A 24,976-nucleotide genomic window follows, 5' to 3' on the forward strand; every position below is an offset into this window, starting at 1 on the left:
GTCTCATTTGATTGTAGTAGTTGTAAATTTTGTGAAAGTAAGACTTCCTTTTCCAATTCATGGTGACATTACTACATAATACTTCGATTTGATTCATATTGATGTTTGGGAGGATGCTCCATTTCCCTCTCATTCTCGTCACAAATAATTTGTTTTCTTCATTGACGATTATAGTCGACACACATGGATTTATTTTTTGCATTCTAAATTTGGAGTTTTTGATGCCTTTAAGCGTTTTTTGGCTTACATAAAAAATCAATTTTCCACATCCATCAACATTCTTCATTCCGATTCCGGAGGCGAATATATGAAAAATGAATTTCAAAATTATGTTCAAAATGAAGGAATCATTTCCCAGCGAACTTGTCCATCTACTCCTCAACAAAATGGAGTAGTCGAGAGGAAAAATAGGCATCTTTTGGATATTACTCGGACCCTACTTCTTGATGCATCAGTACCCTCACATTTTTGGGTGGAAGCACTTTCCACAGCTTTGCATTTTGTCAATAGATTGCCTTCTCCAAAGCTTCAGCATCAATCTCCATATTTTCGCTTGCATCAAGCTCATCCCAACTATAACCAATGCGTGTTTTTGGTTGTGTTTGTTATGTCCATCTACTTGCACAAGATCGAAACAAATTATATGCGCAATCTGCTCGCTGTGCATTTCTTGGGTATGCATCTCATCAAAAGGTTTTTTTGTGTTATGATCTTTCTGTCTGTTGCATTCGTGCCTCTCGTAATGTTGTCTTTGTCTTTTTTTTAATAAGTAATAATGAAATAAAAAGGCGTTCAAAAGGGGAACTGTAACGACCCGAACCCGAGGGTCCAAATCGCTAACGGGTCCTTATTTGAACCCGAGGTCAACTAAGGACACTACCGTCCTTTCCTACATCAATACATAATATACGTGTCATCCCAGGATTTAAAAAAAAAAAAAAAAAAAAATAGTAAAAACAATAATAAAAAGAGATCATAGTTACAAAATATGTCAAAACAGTCCACTAACCCATCGAAACCTGTGGAGGAGCATCGTCTGCCTCCTTTCGTATCCTGAAAAATGTTAATAATAAAGGGGTGAGCATAAGTTCAGTAGGAAGTGTCTAAGACACACTTCTTATGACCCCATGAATCCACATAAGGAATAGAGTACAAGTAAGTGGGGTCATGCCTCGGGAAAAACAAGCAAAACAACGATAATACCAACAATGCATACTCAAGTCGTCTAACCACCAAATGTACAATGTATGCCAATGCAATGCCATGCCATGCAATGTCGCTCCCCATTTCCAAAACAATACCGTTTCAATCCTCCAAACCGTTAGTGCAATTCGATCCAAGGCACCTCCAAGGCGTCACAAGGGAGGGGTTGGCTAGCTTTCCTCGACCACATGGCACCTCCATGGCATCGTCTGGGCCTAGGTAGCTCAACCACACTAGAGTCTCTCTCTAGCCCCCCTCTAGATCACACTAACACTACGGACCACTAGGCGCCTCCTAGGCGTCCGGGTTTTCTTAACACTTCAAAAACTCTTCCCAAAAACAATTTCCCTTTAAAACAAACTTTTCCCTTTTTTACTTTACCAATGATAAAGCATGAACTATGCAAATCCTTCAATGCCATGACAATATAGATACTTCCTAGATTTCATCCACATTATTCAAGCATGCTTAAAATATGAATTCCCACATAATATCACATTCTCATACTTTCTAAATCATGGCATTTTACATACTTTCAATTAGCAAATCCAACAACTTAAATAGATAAAGCATAAAATATAATCATTCATTTTCATAATTACTACATCACTTTTCATAGCAATTTGAAAACATAGGCATATAATACATCAACACTAAGTATGCTTATTCACCACAAAAAGGTTTAATCATATTTCTAAGCTCACTTAACACCTGACATGCCTTTATCACTTAAATAACAACCACAACAAACATAATCAAGAAAAATTAAATTTAAGCATGCTTAGAGTCTAATTAAAAGAAAACTTCACAAGAAATCCAAGAAATTGTATATTAGAGCACCCCTACCTCAAAATGATGAAAACTCCCAATTTGAACCATAGATTTCGAATTTCCTAGGGTGCACCAAATGATAAATTGCTTACACCCATGCGTAGATCTCGCTGAGCTCTCCGTTTTGCTGCAAATGGCACCCAAAATCTCCTAATGGTTGGGGATTAATCAAAACTTGAAATTTGAGAAGAAAGAAAAAAGAAAAAGAGAAGAGAAGGAGAAGGCTTACGGGAGAGGGAGAGAAAAAGAAGTGAGGCCAAAAACATGGCCTCTTGGCCGCATAAAAAACAATTAGTGGTGGGTCCCACCACCAAAAACCTTTTTCCTTTGACTTTTCTTTTCTTTTTAAAATTTACTACCACACATATATATATAAAAATCACAAACATTACAATCTACCCTCTTTGAAAGATTTCGTCGTCGAAATCTACCCTCCTTAAAGAAGGAGGCCCACAACCACACCCCTTCCCGTAAACACCTCACAAAACCCCCAAACCATGGATTCACCAACATTGTTGCCTTTGACACCGGACGTTACCAGACAATCACACACCATTGCCACAAAAACACAATGCTTACCACCCTATGAGGGTACTCATTACTCACGACATCAGAACACGAGATCAACTAGGCCCTACATCATACTCTCAAGGGACATTAGTCCATTATACACCGTTACACAAGATTCCGAAGCTCGGAAGAAGAACAGTCTCTAGACCACCGAACATGACAATATCCAATCTCAACTCCTCCCTAAAAGGACACACAAAACTCCAGACAAAGAACCCCATCCATCTCACAATCAAGCTCAACTCTAATTTACACATCTCTGTCAGACCGAACACTCACTACCTAACATTTAACTGCACCATTACATACCCGTACAACGACTACCAACCACACCAAGCGGCAATCACTAAACTTATCATCCTCAAGATGACTAAATAATGAATCTCCCAACGATTACATAATCATGAATCACCAGAACAATAAGACTGGGAAAATAAGATTTATTAGTTGTGTACAGGCTGTTAATAGCTAGGGATTTATTGGTTGTGTACAGGCTGCTGTTAATAGCTAGAGATTTACAGGCTACAGGCTGTTAATAGCTAGAGATTTATTAGTTATTGCAATCCCTGATTTCTAGGGATCAGTTTTTATTAGCTTCCTAGAATAGCATTATTCTGATGTATATATAAGAGTGTATTCCCAATTCTTTAATCAATTGATTCGATTACCAATTTCAGTAATTTTGTCATGGTATCAGAGCTCTAGGCTCGTTTTCTGGGTAATCGTCTTCTCTTGGCCTTCTTTGCTAGTTCTTTTTTCCTAGTGTTCTTGTTCTGTGAAGATCCAGTGTTATCAAACCTGTGGATTCCATCTCTCTCTCTAAATCATGTCAGCATCTACAGAAACCAGCAACACTTCAAAGATTCCTGTAACTGGAAGCAACGGCTCTATCCCAACAGGAGAATTGCAGAATATCCAGGCAGCGTATAGGTTGAACGGGAAAAATTATCTGAAGTGGTCTCAAATGGTCTACAGGTTCTTGAAAGGAAGAGGGAAACTGAGCCACTTGCTTGGTAATGGTCTAGAGAAGGAGGATCCTAAGTTTGATGCTTGGGATGAACAAGACTCTATGGTTATGTCATGGTTATGAAACTCTATGTTACCAGAAATCAGCGACACTTGTATGTTTTTTAGCACGGCCAAGGAGATATGGGAAGCAGTCAAGCAGACCTATTCCAAAGTACGTGATGCTGCACAGATCTATGAGATCAAGACCAAAGTCTCCGCTACCAAACAAGGTAATCGGTCAGTCACCGAATATTCCAACCTCTTGAAGGGTCTATGGCAGGAGATGGATCATTATCACTGCATTCAGATGAAGTGCAGTGAAGATGCAGCCATCCTTAAGAGGTTTGTTGAAAAGGACAGAATTTATGATTTTCTTGCAGGTTTAAACATTGAATTTGATGCTGTAAGAGTGCAAATACTTGGAAAAGAAGATCTGCCAATCTTAAATGAGGCAATTGCAATTGTTCTTACTGAGGAAGGAAGAAGGGGTGTCATGATTGAAACTCACACAGTAGAGAGTTCGGCCTTGGTGTCAAAAAACACGGCTATGTAGAATTATGGCTCCGAACAGCGTTTTGGAGAAGGCAATGGGCAAACTGATATGTCAAAACCATTCAACAAGGATTCTCTGTGGTGTACATACTGCAAAAAATCCCGCCTTACTAAGGAGAAGTGCTGGAAGCTCCATGGCAAGCCTCAAATTGTGAACAAAGCTTGGTCAGAAAAGAGTGGACAGCCAAGAGGACACGGACAGGCACATGTGGCAACCACACAATCCAACAGTGAAGACAATCTTTCAATCCCATCTGCTGAATTCAACAAAGAAGAGATAGAGAAATTAAGGAGCCTATTGGGAACGTTGGAGAAACCGTCTACAACAGGTACTTGTTCTTTGGTGTTCTCAGGCATTTCCTCTCCTTCCCCCTCTTCTTATGTTTTTAGTGCTTCGGATGTAGTCTCCTCAATCTCCTGGGTCATTGACTCAGAAGCTACAAATCACATGACCCATTCCTCAAAAAAATTTATTTCATATACCCCTTGTCCTAGCAATAGGAAAATAATAACAGCTGATGGTTCAGTGACAACCGTGGTTGGTCAAGGAGATGTTTTTTTGAATGACCACCTTACACTTAAGAATGTCCTCCATGTCCCAAAACTAAGCACCAATCTTGTGTCAATCCAGAAACTCACTACAGATTCTAATTGCACTGTGACGTTTTATCCTCTCCGTTGTATATTTCAGGAACAGGACACGAAGAGGATGATTGGACATGCTAGGGAGAGGGATGGTCTAACTACCTTGAAGAATCAAATGGACAAAATAGAGTTGAGCGTTTGTCACCGTTATCATTTCTTTCCGAGTCATTCAAATCCAATAAAGATAAGATATGGCTTCAACACCTTCGTCTTGGTCACCCATCATTTAGTGTTCTCAAAATACTGTTTCCTTCATTGTTCAAAAGTTTATCCATTGAAAAATTTCATTGCGACGTATGTGAACTTGCAAAGCACGAACGTACTTCTTTTCAAATCAGCAATAAAAGAACTTCTGTTCCATTTACCTTGATTCACAGTGACATTTGGGGACCTTCCACTGTTACTAATGTTTCTGGGGCAAGATGGTTTGTCTCATTTATTGATGATTGCACTCGTGTGTCTTGGATTTTTCTGTTAAAAAATAAATCGGATGTGAGTTCTGTGTTTCCAATTTTTTTCAATATGGTCAAAACTCAGTTTGGTGTGGTGATAAAGAGATTCCGATCTGACAATGCTAAGGACTACTTTAATCAAATTCTCTCTCCGTATTTCCAAAAACAGGGCATAATACTTGAATCCTCTTGTGTTAGCACACCTCAACAAAATGGGGTGGCCGAACGAAAGAACGGTCACCTTCTTGATATTACAAGAGCTTTCTTGTTCCAAAAAAAATGTTCCAAAACAATATTGGGGGGAGGCTGTTTTAACCGCTGCTCATCTCATCAATCGGCTTCCTACAAGAGTCCTTCGTTTTAAAAGTCCAATGCAGGTCCTTACACAGTTCTTTCCCAATTTTAACGCATCTAATAATCTTATTCCAAAGATATTTGGTTGTGTTGCCTTTGTTCATGTGCATTCTCAAAACAGGGGAAAACTTGATCCTCGAGCTCTCAAATGTGTCTTTCTTGGCTATTCCTCCACCCAAAAGGGCTACAAATGCTATCATCCTCCGACAAGGAGATTTTATGTGTCTGTTGATGTACTTTTGTCGAACAAGGTCAGTACTTTAACGGTCCTTATCTTCAGGGGGAGACATCCTTCATAGAAGATAAGGATAAGGATTTTTTTCTCCTTAAGTTTCCAGCCCCTATCTCTCATCAATCCGAGTCAAACATACTCCCAAACATACAGTCCGAGCCAAACACACGGTCAAAAGCCGAGCCTCATACACCCAAATCACAAGGAGTGTTACATGGGAATCAAACTCAAGACTCTACTCGTCCATTGCAGATTTACTCAAGGAAAAGAGCACGAATCTCTCAACCTGTGCAAGTTCAATCACCCAAATCTTTTTCTGATAATGTCGAGGTAATTACTCAACCCAATGATAACACTAATGAAACCTCTGAACAAAATGATTATGATGTCCCTATTGCAAATAGAAAAGGAACTCGAACTTGTACCAAACACCCTCTTTATCTATTCATGTCATATAAGAATCTTTCTCATAACCATAGGGCCTTTCTTACTAGCTTAAATACAGTCCCTATTCCCAAAACTTTATCCGATGTATTAGGAAATGAGAATTGGGAAAATGCTATGAAGGTTGAAATGGAAGCACTTGAGAAAAACAAGACTTGGGACTTGGTAAGACTGCCTAGAGGGAAGAAGCCGGTTGGGTGTAAATGGGTGTTCACAACCAAATACAACTCAGATGGCTCTTTGGAAAGGTATAAGGCAAGATTAGTTGCCAAAGGGTATACACAAACCTATGGCATAGATTATCTTGAGACTTTTGCTCCAGTTGCTAAGATGAATACTGTGAGAATTCTATTATCAGTGTTTGGCTGGAGATTGCAGCAATTTGATGTCAAGAACGCCTTCTTACATGGCAATCTTGAGGAGGAGATCTATATGGAGATTCCGCCTGGGTTTGGCTCAAATGAAAAGGAAGGAATGGTATGCAAGCTTAAAAAAGCTTTGTATGGACTGAAACAATCCCCAAGATCTTGGTTTGGGAGATTTACCAAAGTGATGGTGAGTATGGGATATAAGCAAAGTCAAGGTGATCATACATTGTTTATAAAACACTCAGCATCAGGGGGAGTGACAGTATTGTTGGTCTATGTAGATGACATCATAGTAACAGGAGATGACTTGGAAGGAATGGAGAGTTTGAAGAAACAGTTAGTGAAGGAATTCGAGATCAAAGAGCTAGGAAAACTGAAGTACTTTCTTGGTATTGAAGTAGCCCACTCTCGGCAAGGGATTTTTATATCACAACAAAAATATGTGTTAGACTTGTTGGCTGATACAGGCAAGCTGGGATGTAAGCCAATTGAGACACCTATGGAGTCAAACCACAAACTTTGTGATGCTCCAGAAGACATGGCCGTGGATAAAGGCTCTTTTCAGAGACTTGTGGGGAAGTTAATTTATTTGTCACATACCAGGCCGGATATAGCTTATGCTGTGAGTGTTGTGAGTCAATTCATGCACAATCCCAAAGAATCACATCTCAAAGCTGTGTATAGAATTCTGCAGTACTTGAAGAGTACGCCAGGAAGAGGAATTCTGTTTAAGAAAGGGGAAGGACTGACTCTTGAAGCCTACACAGATGCAGATTATGCAGGATCCGTGATTGACAGAAGATCAACCTCGGGGTATTGCACCTTCCTAGGTGGTAATCTCGTTACTTGGAGAAGCAAAAAACAAAATGTGGTTGCAAGGTCAAGCGCAGAAGCTGAATTTAGAGCGATGGCACTCGGGATATGTGAACTGCTATGGCTAAGGATAATCCTAGAAGATTTGAGAGTCAGATGGGAAGGTCCAATGAAGCTTTACTGTGATAATAAATCAGTCATCAATATTGCACACAATCCTGTGCAACATGACCGCACAAAACACATTGAAGTGGATAGGCATTTTATTAAAGAGAAGTTGGATAGTGGCCTCATTTGTACTCCTTTTGTTCCTACTGGAGAACAGCTAGCAGACGTGCTTACCAAAGGATTGCCTGGTACCGTTTTTCAAAGAATAACCAGCAAGCTTGGAATGGATGACATCCATTCACCAGCTTGAGGGGGAGTGTGAGAAAATAAGATTTATTAGTTGTGTACAGGCTGTTAATAGCTAGGGATTTATTGGTTGTGTACAGGCTGCTGTTAATAGCTAGAGATTTATAGGTTACAGGCTGTTAATAGCTAGAGATTTATTAGTTATTGCAATCCCTGATTTCTAGGGATCAATTTTTATTAGCTTCCTAGAATAGCATTATTCTGATGTATATATAAGAGTGTATTCCCAATTCTTTAATCAATTGATTCGATTACCAATTTCAGTAATTTTGTCAAAGACAAATTATCCTGTACCCAGGTCACAAGTCCTCAAAACAAAATCTTTAATAATTAATGATCGAACCGTAAACCCTATACCAGACACTTGGTACTACCTAACCCGCTTCGTCACCCAAACAAATCATTCGAATCCACACTGTCACACTGACACAACGTGTAATATCGTGCTCTCACTATCTCTGACAAATTGAAACAATCATTGACCTTTGACCTGACATCGTGCTAAGAGGGACTTCATCGATCCGGTCTCAACACAGATGTCGTTCCTGTCCTCAGGTCCAAACCTCAAACACTCTCACACAGTCCACAAGACAACCATGAGATTCACTCGCTATCAATCCATCGTTATACGTAACCACAACGGCTAAACAGTCACATACTCTAAAAATCCCAATCATGCTTTAATCATACAACCCTAAAAAGCTAGTAATAACACAGCACCAAACGTCACAATCATCGACTAGCGTAAAAACTCTCTAATGATTTCATAGCACCCATACCAAGTAGACGACTCCATAACATCATTCGGTTTAATTCTTACTTCTTCAAAACACACAATATGACCGTCTCATACCTGAAAGCTCAAAATTAAAATCAATCATTCTCATTATTCCTCAACGGAATCCCACATTCACTTTCTTTAATCACGTAGTTCTAAGGCGACATCGACACTTGTCCTCAAGACTCTGCTCGAATCAAACGCCTGTAAAAACATCCGAGTACATAACTCACATCCCATCACCTAACCATCCTCAAGCTTACAATTCACGACACACCCCTAGTCATCCCCGAAAGTACCAGACATCGGAAACACAATCCCTATTCGGCAGCTTGTGCCATCAAAACCACCCTCAAAACAAGCACTACTAAAAAAAAAACGATGACTTTATCTCCCTCCGTGGGAGTGAGTCGACCAAATCAACCAAACCTTTACCGATGAACTCAATAACATAACAAATCACATACAGGTCCATCCACCCACGGACACGCACAACTCTTAAATGGAAAACAAGACTCACGACAAACGACGTCTTTGCCAGGACTAGAACAAATGGAAAGGGTAACAAACCCTGCTCTCACAAGAGACTGACGACTCGCACCTGAATGCACCCGACACCTTGTCACATGCTACACACCAACTGTCTAACCATGGACACCCAATCTCACCTGAGATGAACTAAACTCCTTACACACAAAGAGAAGAACCAAATGGATACCCGTACGGAATTACGAACTCAATTCTAGGTGACCTTGCCACTAACGGATCATCATACACTATCAACACAGAAACCTCGCATACGATACCCCGTAACACCCATGCTAACCATAACCAATCAGATCCCTACCACCCATTCGTCGAGAACTAAGATACAACTCATGACACAACCATCAGACAAGAGCATCAATGCTCATAACATACCAACACCAGAAACGATCACAACCCTGGACACCGCATCCCGTCACTCCCAAATGACAACCCCTATCCCATAAAATGACCCTTTACCACCCGTTCCATCACTACCTTCCCAAACGATACTGCCTCGATTATCGTGCCCACCCGACTCTTGACCTCAGTCACAACAACCCACTGACTCATCAAAAGAAAAAGGTGCCTATCTGGCAACATCATCCTCTCTGGCTCTAAAGACTAAACCGACCACAATCACTTCAACTGGCGCACAATCCCATCACCTACCCGATAGCATACAACAACAACTCATACTCTCCAATCCACCCTCTGATCATACCCCAAACCATTCTGCTCATCAATGCTAAACATCACGCCATAACGCCTCTACTACCATCATCCTCAAATGACAACTCAAACCTCTCATCTCACCAGATCACCAAGTCACTACCAAGCAATTCTTCCTATGGCATCATCATAACAAAAGAATAAGCATTACTTTCGATACCTCCCACAACAGCCACTACTTGCCACTAGAAAAGAATCTCTATACGGCAATACCATTCCGACAAATCCGAAAGGAAAAATGAGCGCAAAAACCAGAATGTTCAACATCCAAATGTCTCCTCAAACCATCTACAACACAATCAGTCACCAACACTTAATCGACTACTCCGACCATTCTTCCCAAGACAATCTACATGCCTTAACAAGAAAGCTTCATACCCCAGGTTCAACGTCACTACTTCCCCTCTTCCCCGTTCCTCAAAACCCCCTTGGCCCCGACAAAAGTCAAATGGGGCACCAACTAAATCTACAAGATCAATTTCATCCCAATCATTTTAATCCTCAGTCTATTTCTTTGGATCCTCAAACAACCAATACTATCTCCTGACACCCCAGACTCAATTGAAATACAACCCCAGTCCACAACTTCCAAATTCTAAACACAATCTATTTGGTAACATAGTACCTATCATCTATCACTTCATCCGCAAACGATCAAGCACTTCAATGACCCCAAACTACCTGCCTTAATCGTGGAACCTTGCACTACACAGCTAAAACTGACCACCATACCTCACCTTGAGACTTTCTCGACAATCGTAACAACCTATAACCCCGCTTATCCATCGTGCCATGCAATCAACTCACCGAGAGTCAATTACCTGTAACATGCTCCTGTAGCTATCCAAAATGGGAATTACTCCTCAACTAACCAGTCTCTAAAACAGACTTTTACAACCCATGAAATGAAGCACATCAAACAGTCAGTCACCCAACACTGGCATGACTCCAGTCAATGCCTACGTCACACCAGACCTATTGAATTCAACAATCCCCTTAACAACCATGACCAACATGCTTCCTCAGACTATACCAGAATACCCGAAATACACGTCTACAACCCATAGACTACATTCGTGACTCAAACAACCTCTGTCACAGCTACCACGGCCGGTTCGAAAAGGATCTCGGCACCAAATCGTGACCCAAGTCACAAACACTAACCTCCTAAGGTCATACCTTTCTCCCTCGAAATCCTCACTCGCACATTTGACCTCCACAGTCACATGAACCCATTCATCGATGCATGAAACTCGCACACAACAAAGACACCATGCCATGAAATATGAACCTGTTCTAAAGTCGCGCTCTAAGCACTACACAAAATGCAACAAAAAGATCAAAATGACTACACACTGAATAGCTCAATCCACGAGCTAGAAGTCCAAGCCACTCGTTCGATAAGAACTGACACCCAACAACCCTGGAGCAACCCACCTCCTCGCCTACTCAGGTCAAAACTCACACAACCATCCCATGCTCGACCGCATATACACATAAGAATATAGGTATATATATACAAGACATACATATATATACATAATAACAAGGACATAAACCTTAACACGACCGTGTCCTATCACATAAGTTTTAAACAATGAGTCCATTAATTTATTATGCGAAATTAAGCATCCGGTCCATCCCCATCATCATTTCCTATAATACCCACTTGCACAACCCGTGCTCAACTGTCCATCACATTACCATGCACCACTTACATGTCATAACCCACACTCACTACTTGCCATCATATCACGTATAATATGCTTTCAATCATTATCACATAAATATTCCACATATGTGGCCATGTAACACATTTTTTTAACATTTAATCACGTAAGCATGTGAACACTTAGTAAGAAGGCATGTCTTTCAAAACCGTAAACATATAAACAAGTAACAAGTAGGCATGTTTCTCAAAACAATAAACACTTTAACAGGCAATACTTCTAAATCAACTCAAGTCCCACTTAGGTCAACCCTACCCGTCGTCCTTAGTTTTTCGAACCTAAAGTTCTAATACCAAATTTGTAACGACCAGAATCCGTGGGTCGGAATCGCTAACGGGTCCTTATCCGAACCCGAGGTCAACTAAGGACACTACCGTCCTTTTCTACGTCAATACATAATATACTTGTATCATTCATGCAATTCAAACAATATAGAAGCATGCTATACAAAGCAACAAGGTATAGATTTTCAAAGTCATCAACTTGAAATCTAAAATACGAAAACAACAAAAGTGGGTCATGCCACCTAGAATCTAAGTCAAGATGTTTAAAATCAATATGTGTTAGCATATTAAATTAGGCCTTAGCATGCTCTCCAACATAGTTGAATTTGAAAGTGATTGGAGGTGTTTTGGAAAATTAGTAATTATTAATTAATTTGATTAATTAATTTGCCCCGAGTGCACTATTCACTCTATTTAAATTCCAACTTGATATTCTTGATTTACATGCCATATAGCTTCACATATATTTGATTTAGAATATTCGGTTAGGTTTTGAAACCTTTTATTTAATTAAATTCCATGTTTGAGATTTAATCCTCATGGTGATATACAACTTGGAATTGAATTATGGCATGCTAGAAAATTAAGCTTTGGTGTGGTTGTTCACATGTATTAAATTGGGACTAATTTCATGAGAATTGCAACCTTTATTTTATATTTAACTTTGGTGAAAGTTTAATTTACATAGGTGTAACTTGCATGAAATAAGCTTGAAATGTGATATTACATTAGTCCTTGGCATGTTCTCTAAGATATGTTAAATTGCACCACACGGTAATGTAAGAGTAGATGATCCATAGACTCACCATCGTTTTTGCATGGGCAGCACCGGTTGACAATGATAATGCCTCTCTTCCATCGAAATAGGCAAGAATTAAGCTGACCTAATTTAATCAGTCAACCAATATCACATCCAGATTCAATCTTTACTCATTGAAATACTCTTCGGGATGTCATAGGGAACTCGAATAAGTTCAACTCAAAACAGTCATTTTCTTTCCAAGATTCAATCTTTATACATTAAAAAATCGTGTTTTGACGTTCTAATAAAGCTTAGGATTGATCCTATTGATTCATTTATAACATAGACATTAGGTGGCATGAACCACTACTGTTATTTTGTGCTTTAGATTCTAAGTTGATGGTTTTGAGAACTTAAACCTGTCATCCTAGGGTTTTTTGTTTTTTAAAAAAAAAAAATAGTAATAGCAATAATAATAAAAAGAGATCATAGTTACAAAATATGTCAAAACAGTCCACTAACCCATCGAACCCTGTGGAGGAGCGTCGTCCGCCACTTCCCTTCCGTATCCTGAAAAATGTTAATAAAAAAGGGGTGAGTATAATGTCACGCCCCGCCTATGGAGGTTGTGCCACGCAGGCGACACGCAGACGCTGAGGAGGACGCTGCATGGCAAGTGGAGTTTCTAGAGTTTTCCGGAGTAGTCTAGAATTGTGTGGAAGATTCTAGATATGTGTAGAAATATGTAGAAGTGTGTGGAAGGTTCTAGAGTTCTCCAGAGTTGTGTGGAGTAGTATGGAGAATTCTAGAATGTTGTAGATATTTATGGATAAGTATGGAAGTGTGAAGAAGGTGGGAGAAGATTCTAGAGAATCGATCTACACCATCGGTTAAAATGCATCCTAGCCGTCCATTGGGGATGGGGATGCCTATAAATAGAGGTAGGACTTCATTTTGTAGACAACAAGTCCTAGAGTGAGTCTTGAGAGCCTTGTAGAGAGCTTGAGTGTTAGCCTTGTACAAAGCATTCTTTGAAGTAATAGAAGTGTTCTTTCCTTGCCAACTTAAGTGCCTTAGTGTGTGTGAGTGTGCAAGCCAAGTGAGGAGAGGGCGAGGGCAACTACAACACTAGTAAGCGCACGAGGGGAGTGTGTTGGCTGAGGTGTGCACGGGAGTTAGGCTGACCAAGTACTTGCGAGAGTGAAAGTAACGTCTTGGTGCCGCACGGGAGCAGCTAGAGTGGTGCTGAAACTCTAAGCCCGTGACAATAAGCTCAGTAGGAAGTGTCTAAGACACACTTTTTATGACCCCGTGAATCCACATAAGGAATAGAGTACAAGTAAGTGGGGTCATGCCTCGGGGAAAACAAGCAATACAACGATAATACCAGTAATGCATACTCAAGTCATCTAACCACCAAATGTATAATGTATGCCACTGCAATGCCATGCCATGCAATGTCGCTTCCCATTTCCGAAACAATACCGTTGCAATCCTCCAAACCGTTAGTGCAATCCGACCTAAGGCACCTCCAAAGCGTCACGAGGGAGGGGTTGGCTAGCTTTCCCCGACCACATGGCACTTCCATGGCGTCGTCTGGGCCTAGGTAGCTCAACCACATTAGAGTCTCTCTCTAGCCCCCCTCTAGATCACACTAACACCACGGACCACTAGGCGCCTCCTAGGCGTCTGGGTTTTCACAACACTTTTCAAAAACTTTTCCCAGAAACAATTTCATTTGTTTTTAAAACAAACTTTTCCCTTTTTTACTTTCCCAATGATAAAGCATGAACTATGCAAATCCTTCAATGCCATGACAATATAGATATTTCTTACATTTCATCCACATCATTCAAGCATGTTTAAAATATGAATTCCCACACAATATCACATTCTCATACTTTCTAAATCATGGCATTTTACATACTTTCAATTGGCAAATCCAACAACTTAAATAGATAAAGTATAAAATATAATCATTCATTTTTACTTATAAAAATATATATATATATATATATAATCATTCATTTTCATAATTACAACATCACTTTTCATAACAATTTGAAAACATAGGCATATAATACATCAACACTAAGCATGCTTATTCACCACAAAAAAGTTTAATCATATTTCTAAGCTCACTTAACACCTAGCATGCCTTTATTACTTAAATAACAACTACAACAAAATTAAATTTAAGCATGCTTAAAGTCTAATTAAAAGAAAATTTCACAAGAAATCCAAGAAATTGTATATTAGAGCACCCCTACCTCAAAATGATGAAAACCCCCAATTTGAACCCTAGATTTCGAATTTCCTAGGGTGCACCAAATGATAAATTGCTTACACCCATGCGTAGATCTCGTCGAGCTCTCCGTTTTGCTGCAAATGGCACCAAAAATCTCCTAACGGTTGGGGATTAATCAAAACTTGAAATTTGAGAAGGAAGAAAAAAGAAAAAGAGAAGAAAAGGAGGAGGCTTAAGGGAGAGGGAGAGAAAAAGAAGAAGTGAGGCCAAAAACATGGCCTCTTGGCCACATAAAAAAAATTAGTGGTGGGTCCCACCACCAAAAACCTTTTTCCTTTGGCTTTTCTTTTCTTTTTAAAATTTACTACCACACACATATATATAAATATATAAAAATCACAAACATTACAGGAACGCATCCCATAGACAATAGTGGAACCGGGTTAAGGCCCCAACGAATCCAAGAAAGAAATTAATCTTAAGAAGAAAAACAAGAACTCCTCTTCACATAATTGAAGAGAGAACAAATAATAAAAAGTTTCAGCGTCGCCGTAGACAACTCCTTCCCTTCGAACATTCTGCTATTTCTTTCCTTCGTAATGTTGTCTTTGTTGAAAAACAATATTTCTTTCAAAATACTCATGTCCCATCTCCTCCGTCCTCCTTTTCTCATCTTCATGACTTTAGTAGTAATCCTTCTGTTTTCACAAGGTTTAAACATGGGTTGGTTTTAAGCGACAAGGTAAAACTATAATTGGTGCAGAAGAAGGTCCTAACAGTGACTCCTCTCCATCTCCTGATCCCAGTCCACAACCGCCTCCTCTTTGAAGATCCACTCTGCAAACCAAACCTCCTGGTCGCCTGATTCTTATGACCACTCTGTCATCAAAATCTATTCCCAACTCATATTCACAGGCCATACAACATTCATGTTGGAAACAAGCTATGAAGGAAGAATTGGAAGCTTTAGAGAGGAATCATACAGGGGATACTGTTCCTTGTCCTCTTAGTCACAAACTAATTGGTTGCAAATGGGTTTTACTCTGTTAAACTTAGATTTGATGGTTCCTTAGATCGATATAAAGCTTGTTTGGTCGCTCTCGGGAATTGGCAAGAGTATGGGATTAATTAGGAAGAGACTTTTGCTCCTGTGGCAAAAATGACAACTGTTCGTACAGTGCTTGCTATTGCAGCTTCTCAATCTTGGCCTCTTTTTTCAAATGGTTGTAAAAAACGCCACATGGTGATCTGAAAGAAGTCTATATGAGACTTCCACCTGGTGTCACAAGCAATTCCGCATCAGATGTGTGTCATCTACAATGCTCGGCACCACGAGCCTGGTTTGAAAAGTTTGGTAACACTCTTCGTCAACTTGGCTTTAATCAGAGTACCAATGATCCTTCTATGTTTCTTGGTCGTCGTGAAATTGGTATCACCATTCTCCTTGTATATGTGGATGGCATCGTCATCATTGGTACAGATACAGTAGGCATTCAACAACTACATGCTTCTTTACACTCTTCTTTCCACATGAAGGATCTTGGAAACCTCACATATTTCCTAGGCCTTGAAGTGTATCAGTCAGGTAATGGAATTTTTATTAATCTGCACAAATATGCCAAAGATCTTATTGCTTTGGTTGGACTTGAGCACTCAACTCCAGTAGATACTCCACTTGAAATTAATGTCAAGTATAAAAAAGATGAAGGCAAACTACTCTCTGATCCTACGACATATAGGCGACTAGTTGGGAGCTTGGTTTATATGACAATCACAAGACCTGATATTTCTTATGCAGTTAATTTGATGAGTCAGTTTATGCATCAACCTCAACATCTTCATCTTGCAGTTGTCAAATGGATCATTCGCTATTTACTCAGCACTCCAGAGCATGGGTTATTTTATAAAGCTGGTTCATCTCTCCAACTTACAGCTTATAGTAATGCTGACTGGGCAGGTTGTCCTTATTCTCGTCGATTTACAACGGAGTGGTGCATGTATCTCAATGGCTCCCTTGTGTCATGGAAGTGCAAGAAACAAGAACGAGTTTCAAAATCTTTTACCGAGGCAGAATATTGAGCCATGTCTTCTGCCTGTTTTGAAATCGTTTGGTTTCGTCGTATTCTATCTGAATTAGGTTTCCCTCAATTAAATCCTACTTCTCTACATGCTGGTAACACAAGTGCCATACGGATTATAGATTATCCAGTATTTCATGAACGGGCTAAACACATAGAGGTCGATTGTCACTACATTTGGGAAGCCTATGTTAATCATCTCGTTACTTTGCCTCATGTGTCAACGGATTTCTAAACTACAGATATTTTCGCTAAAGCCTTGACTAAGACTCGTCACCAGTTCTTAGTTGACAAATTGATGCTTTTGGATTCACCAACATCAATTTGAGGGGGGGTATCAGAGGTATCAAAGGAAGTGATCTGCATACCAAAATTAGATGATTTGCTGAGTTGTAAGATAGCTTATAATTTGGGATTCCATTCCAATTTAGATGATTTACAGATTACTTGTAGTTAGGAATATTTTTTGTGGATACCCAAAATCTTGGGATTTGATTGTTGTAAGCATTCCTTGTATAGAATAGCAAATATTATTATATAAAGAAAGTCTCCCGAAGGGAAAGGCAGACATGTTTTCTCCGGAAATTCTCTTTGTTCTCTTTGTCTTGTCATCCATGATCGCTATCCTGTCCATTTCCATCAGCATGGGCTGTATCATAAACTTTTAGGAATGTTGAAGGGGTTTCTTGCTGAAACGGTAGTTCAGGGGTTTATCTGTAATTTGCTTTTAGTTCAGGATGGGTTTCTGCAACTTACCCAATTTTTTAGAATCATTAATTATTTGTGGATTAGTTGTACAGTAAAGCACTTCAATTTTCAGAACAGTTTCTGTAGGTTATCTATTATTAAACATGTTGTTGGAAAAGAAAGCTAATTGATTTTCCCTTCGAACATGAACACCAACATATTGAACCAGACATGAATATTTAAACATTGAACCAGACAGATGGATTGGATGCTTTTATGCCATTCGGCCCTTGTATTATCAAATTAATTTTGTTTTTTATATGACTAGCTGCATGTTAATCAATTTCCTATTCAAACAAGAAACATTTACCTACTGTTTAGCTTATTCAGCATTATAGTATTATTTTTTATATAATTGTTTTAGGTTCGGTTTACGGCCTACAAAGGGAGTGCTGCTTTATGGTCCACCTGGCACTGGGAAAACTTCTTTGGCTCAATTGTGCGCCCATGATGCTGGCGTTAACCTCTTCTCTGTGAATGGACCCGAAATTGTTAGTCAATATTATGGAGAAAGTGAGCAAGCATTGCATGAGGTCTTCAATTCAGCTAGTCGTGTTGTACCTGCTGTGGTGAGGTTTCTGGCCCAGATGGTCCAATATCTAGGAAAATATTCAGTTTCTCTTTTTGAATACTAATTATGCATTTTTTTAAAATTAATTCTTTGGCTGACAAAATGATACATTAATTTGTTAAATGTAGTGATCTTATTCGAATAGAAGTTTTGGTTTTATTATATGCATAGTTTGTTTGACAGAAGTCTGACAGCAATGAACCTTAACCACATAGATTATAAGATATTTGTTTGTGGCAGGTAGACATTAATAAGGTGTTGACAATAATTTCTATACTCACTAAGAAAGATGATTCACAAGTTCTGAGCTTCATTTTGCACAAGGAAACTTGTACTAGAAGGAGATGTTCTATGGGGATTTTGGAAGTCTATGAAGCTTTAATTTCTCTTCACTCTTCAGTGCTCATTTTGTCATTTTGATTCGTTCATTTTGAACCTCCTGCTTGAGTAAATTAATTATCAAACAAAACTAATTAACTAAGATATTTATATGTCGAGAGATAGCATTTCGGGACAGAAATTTAAGTGTAGTTGCACCATTTTGACATTTCTCAACAAAGGTGATGTGATGGTTCAGTTTATTTATTTATGTATGTTAGCTTTGATTTTAGGGATGCGATGCAAATTGAGGATCAAGAGGGTACAAAAAGTTGCTCTTTTTTTTTATTTTTTATTTTATTTTTATTTTTATAATCAAGGAAAAATCAGAGATGGTGTTAATCATAGAATCAAGACAGGATGGGTTACATGGAGGAGTGCATATAGTCCCGCTAAGATTGAAAAGGAAGTTCTATAAAATAGTTATTGGACCAGCCTTTTATGGGAGTGAATGATACATAGTTAAGAAACAACGTATGTATGAAGTATGTGTGGCGGAAATGTGAATGCTGAGATGGATGTGTGGCAGGATAAGAAAGGTTAGTGTTAGAAATGGACACATTTGTAAGATTGTTGAAGTAGCACAAATTGGAGATAAAATGAGAGACGGTCGATTAAGATGGTTAGGGAAATGCCCAAAGAAGACCTAAGTGCGCCAGTTAGGAACAGTGATGTGGTTTACATTGAGGATAATGATAGGGGTAGGAGGAGACCAATGTTAACATGGGTAGAGTTAGTAAGGAATGATATGAAATTATGTGGTCTGACTAAGGTTATCACTTTTGTTGGAAATCATATCTATAAGTTGACTCTATGATTGTGACAGATTTATTGGGTCTTCATTAGGCTAATGTTTAGGGATTTTATTTTTATTCTGATTTGATTTTATTCTCTTTATTCTAATTTGATTTTATTCTCTTTTCCATATTTGTAATTTTCCTCTTGTATATAATGATAGTCAGGCTCTCAAATTGGGTACGCCAATTTTATCAAGTTACTTTTTGGTATCAGAGCCTCAAATCTATGCGTCCTCATCCCCCCCCCCCCCCCCCCCCCCCTCTCTCTCTCACCGCCTCTTTTGATCTCTCTCTATCTCGTCATAGCCCCTTCCCTATTTCTTTTTCCTTTTTCTTCACAGACCCTCTCTCTTCTTCAGGCCGCTGTTGCCACAGTCCTAGGGGGAGTCAATGTCCTCTAGGTTTGACCCCTGTAGGGGTATTCCCTTAGTCTTTTTCATGCACTAAGGGTCAGAAGACGTGTTTGTAATTTTTTGGCAACATTTTTATGATCAGACCGCCGTGTCTCCGACTTCTTGGTTTGATCAAAATCAGGTTTATTCCTCCTTTATTTGAAATTATTGGTGATCTGTTGAATTGTTCTATTTAATATTATGGCTGAATCAAGTAATAATAAAGAAACTCTCTTTTCGGCGCAACACACACCGGCTCAACGAGTTACTAGTGTGCTGTTGAATGGTCGTAATTTTGCATCCTGGGCTCGTTCCCTCCGCCTCTATGTTGGTGGAAAAGGCAAATCAGGGTGGATTTTGGGTACTGAAAATATGTCAGATATTAAAGATCCTAAATATGCTCAGTGGGATATGGACAATTGAACCATTTTAGGATGGATGTTTATGTCTATGGAGGAACGCATTTATAATATATTCTTGTTTTATGACTTTGTTAATGACCTGTGGACTGCTTTGAATCAAATGTATGCTCATTCTAGGAATGATGCTCGTATTTTTGAATTATACCAAGATATTGCTAAAGCCTCGCATGAAGGCCTGAATTTGTCTGTATTTGATTACTTTGGGTATTTGAGATCTCGTTGGGAGGAACTAGCTCAATATGAACCTCTCAGTGAATTTCCTTCCGAGGAAGCCTCTCTTCTTGTCAAACGTCTTGATCGTCAGCATACCTATCAGTTTTTGATGGGATAACGCCCAGAATTTGAATCACTAAAGTCTCAGATCTTGAATGCATCACCAATGCCATCCCTGTTGGAAGCCTTTGCTACTGTTGATGGTGAAGCACGCAGGCACCATTTAATTCAGCCCTCACTTGTTCCTCTACCAGTGTCTAAGCCTGCTGGGGATAGTATGGCTTTTGCAGCCAACTTTGGATCACGTGCTTCTGGAGGTCAAATTATTTGTCACCTTTGTGGAGGGGTTGGACATGTTAAGGCTCGTTGTTTCAAACTTTATCCTAAATTGAAGCAAAATTTTTCTAGGAACCGTTTATCTAGGATTGGTTCTTCTCGTACTGCGGCTGTTGCAGAGACTCCTGTTACTACTGGTGGATCTATTGTCTTTCCTAGACTGAGCCAGCTTCAGTCTCAAATTGGGCAGATCCAGGAACAGCTTGGCTCCCTTGCTTTTAGAGTTGGTGCTCCTTCAGCTGCTCCCACTGCCACTATTGCTATAGGTACTCCTACTGCATTTCATGTTAAGGCCAAGCAGCCCACTTGGGTTCTGGATTCTAGGGCCAATGATCACATGACTGGTGAGTTATCAGTTTTTTCTTCTAATGCCATACCTGTTACCTAATCTGTGTATCTTGCGGATGGCTCTACATCTTACATTCACAGTAAGGGTGATGTTTGTCTGTCTCCGGATATTACTCTTTCATCTGTCCTTCATGTACCTAAATTTGCCTTTAACCTTTTATCTGTTAGTCGGCTTGCAAAAAACATCCAATGTGCAGTTATATTCTTACCAGATCACTGTTTTTTGCAGGACCTTTGTTCGAAGAGGATTTTTGGCAGGGGTTATGAGCATGATGGGTTTTACTACTTTGGGGAACCACCAAGAACGAGTCTTCAAGCTTCTGTCCTACCTATTTCTAGTGTTTATGATGTTTCTTTTCGCACTTTTAGTCTGTGGCATGCACGTGTGGGGCATGTAAACTTTCAGTATCTATGTCTATTGTTTCCTTCGTTAAATAAAGCATGAAGGACCACAAGTTTCAATGTGAAGTTTGTGAGCTTTCTAAACATACTAGAACTAGCTATATTTCTCATATGAGTCGTGCTCCTAGTATATTTGATCTTATTCATTCTGATGTCTGGGGCCCTCCCCCAGTTACTGCTTTCTCTAGACATTGATATTATGTAACATTTATTGATGATTATTCTCGTTGTAATTTGGTTTATTATTGAAAAAGAAATCTGATGTGCTTCTTTTATTTACCCAGTTTCTTCAAATGATTAAAACCCAGTATAACACTGTTGTCCGTAATATTCGTTCTGATAATGGACGTGAATATGTTTCAAATGAGTTCCGGACTGAACTTAATAAAAAGGGGATTTTACATCAACTCACTTGCCCCTACACTCATGAGCAAAATGGCGTGGCTGAACGAAAAAACCGTCATCTTATGTCTGTGGTCCGATGTCTTCTGAGTGGTATGCATGTGCCTAAATTCTACTGGCACATGGCTGTTCTTACAGCTGCTTTTCTGATTAATCGTATTCCCAGTCGAGTTTTGGGTGGTAAGGCCTCACTTCAGATTCTCCAGCCTGATTATACATTGTTTCACCTTCTGCCTCGTGTTTTCGGTTGTACTTGTTTTGTTCATAACCGTAGTCCTTCTCGTCATAAACTTGATGATAAATCAATTAGGTGTATTTTCTTAGGGTATTCTGCTATGTCAAAGAGTTATTGTTGTTATGATCCTGTGACCAAACATATGTATCATTCTCTTGATGTGACATTTCATGAAACTATTCCTTTTTATAGTACTAATTCTGTGGTACAGGATTCTCTCTCTTGTGGTCTAGAGAAGGAGATTTCTCCTATTGCCCGTCCTGTTCCTCTCTTTGAAAATCACACTGTCCTTCTGTGGTACAGGATTCTCTCTTGTGGTCTGGAGAAGGAGATTTCTCCTATTGCTCGTCCTGTTCCTCTCTTTGAAAATCACACAGTCCCAGAATCTCCTTCTCCATCCATGCAGGGTTCCCCTCCACCTTTGTAGGTCTACTCTTGTTGCCATCGCACTCAACCTCCCCTGCCAGAATCAACTTCAGAACCAGGTCCAGGTAACTCTCCTTCTCCTATGGCTCCTACCATTCCTGAGCATACCTCCCGTTATCCTATCCGTGATCGTCACCTTCCTAATTGGTATGATTTCTCTAGTAGAACTAACCACCCTATTTCCCAGTATGTCTCCTATAATGGTCTTTCAGGTGTATAAATCCTTCCTGGGCAAAATTGGGACTATTTCTATTCCTCGATCAGTGTCAGAGGCCCTCCAGGATCCCAATTGGGTGTCTACCATGACAACAGAAATGGATGCTTTACAACATAATAATACATGGGAACTTGTTGTTTTACCTGCTGAGGAGAAAACTGTTGGCTGCAAATTGGTCTTTAATGTGACGTACTTAGCCGATGGTTCTATTGATCGGTATAAGGCTCGGTTCGTGGCAAAAGGCTTTACTCAGATTTCGAGAACAGACTTTGGTGCTACCTTTGCTCCTGTGGCAAAGTTGACGTCTGTACGACTGCTTATCTCCTTGTTTACGGTCCATTCTTGGCCTCTGCATTAGTTAGATGTCAAGAATGCATTTCTTAATGGAGACTTATTTGAGACTATATATATGGATCCACCCCCTAGATTTCGGGCTGCGGGGGAGTATGCTGGGAAAGTCTGTTAGCTGTAGAAGTCTTGTTATGGTCTAAAGCAATCTCCTAGAGCTTGGTTTAGTCGTTTCAGCGACGTTGTTCTATCCATAGGCTTTGTGCGCGGCCACTCAGACCATACTTGCTTTATTTGACGTCGCAATGATGGTCGCTGCATTATGTTATTGGTATATGTGGATGATATCATTATCACAAGTGATGATGCTTCACGAATCGCTTTGGCGAAACTTCATCTTCAAAAGTTCTTTGATGTGAAGGAGTTTGGTCCTCTTCGATATTTTCTTGGAATTGAGGTTGCTAGATCCCGTCGTGGAATTTCTTTATCTCAAAGGAAATATGTTTTGGATCTTCTTCAAGATACTGGCATGCTTGGGTGTCGACCCACTTCCACTCCTATGGACCCCAATCTCAAACTCTCTGTTGAGTCAGGGGGATTACTTCCAGGTCCATCTGTGTATCAACGTTTAGTAGATTGTCTTATCTACTTGACTAACACAAGGCCCGATTTGACATTTGCTGTTAGTGTGGTTAGTCAATTCATGCATGCCCCTTGCTCAGCTCATATGGATGCAATCTACCATATTTTGAGGTATCTTAAGTCATGCCTTGGTCTTGGTCTGTTCTATGCCTCAGGAAATCAGTCTGGACTCTTATGCTTTACTGATGCAGACTATGCTGGATGTAAGACAGATAGACGTTCTACCTCTGGCTTCTGTACTTTCTATGGTAATCATCTCATATCATGGAAGAGTAAGAAGCAAGCTGTTGTCTCCATATCCTCTGCTGAAGCTCAATACCGAGCTATGGCTCAAGGTACTTGTGAGCTCCTTTGGCTTCAATCAATTTTGGGAGAGTTGGGTCTTGTAGAAAAAGGTTCTTCAAGGCTGTTTTGTGACAATAAATCAGCCATTATGCTTGTTTCCGATTCTGTTTTACATGAAAGGTCGAAACATATTGCGGTAGACATTCACTTTATTCGAGAGAAGGTTCAATTAGGTATCATTAATCCTATTTTTGTTCCCTCTTCAGATCAGACTGCAGATGTGTTCACAAAATCTGTTGGGCCTTCTCTTCTCCAGTCTTCCATAGTCCAGCTGGGCTTGGTCAACATATTTGTTCCAGCTTGAGGGGGAGTGTTGGAAATCATATCTATAAGTTGACTCAATGATTGTGGTAGATTTATTGGGTCTTCATTATAGGCTAATGTTTAGGGATTTTATTCTTATTCTGATTTTCCTTTATTCTCTTTATTCTGATTTGATTTTATTCTCTTTTCCATATTTGTAATTTTCCTCTTGTATATAATGATAGTCAGGCTCTCAAATTGAGTACACCAATTTTACCAAGTTACTTTTACTTTAGATAGATCAAAATGAAAAAATAGGATTCATTTAGCCGACCCCTACTATTTGGGAAAAAGTCTTTGTTGTGTTGAGTTGAGCTTTCTTTATGGATATTATTAAATGTGCAGAGCCTTAAATGAGTAATAGAGTAACTAATTGAAAAATATCAGAGTTATGGAAGTGTTTTTGGTCTCTCCTCCTCCCTCCTTACCTTTCTCGTTTTCTGTTATTTCTGTTTCTTGGTTCAACTGTTGTAAGGAATTTTTGATATCTTATGGCAAGAGGTGGCAAA

The 24,976-nt window shown here is 39.5% G+C and overlaps 1 protein-coding gene across 5 annotated transcripts in view; it reads left to right on the forward strand.

Annotated features, from left to right (window-relative positions):
- LOC132279469 (calmodulin-interacting protein 111-like) overlaps positions 1 to 24,976 on the forward strand; it is a 56,109-nt gene that overhangs the window by 13,446 nt on the left and 17,687 nt on the right. For all 5 annotated transcript variants that reach the window (XM_059781451.1, XM_059781453.1, XM_059781455.1 and 2 more), the window contains one exon: positions 18,115 to 18,319. In XM_059781451.1, coding sequence (XP_059637434.1) covers positions 18,115 to 18,319 — 205 coding nt within the window. The remainder of the gene's footprint in view (positions 1 to 18,114; positions 18,320 to 24,976) is intronic.

Source organism: Cornus florida, unplaced genomic scaffold (genome assembly GCF_030987335.1).
Source record: "Cornus florida cultivar Cherokee Brave unplaced genomic scaffold, ASM3098733v1 CherokeeBrave_3.0.0_Hap2_Chr10, whole genome shotgun sequence".
In the NCBI taxonomy this organism is placed as follows: Eukaryota; Viridiplantae; Streptophyta; class Magnoliopsida; order Cornales; family Cornaceae; genus Cornus; species Cornus florida.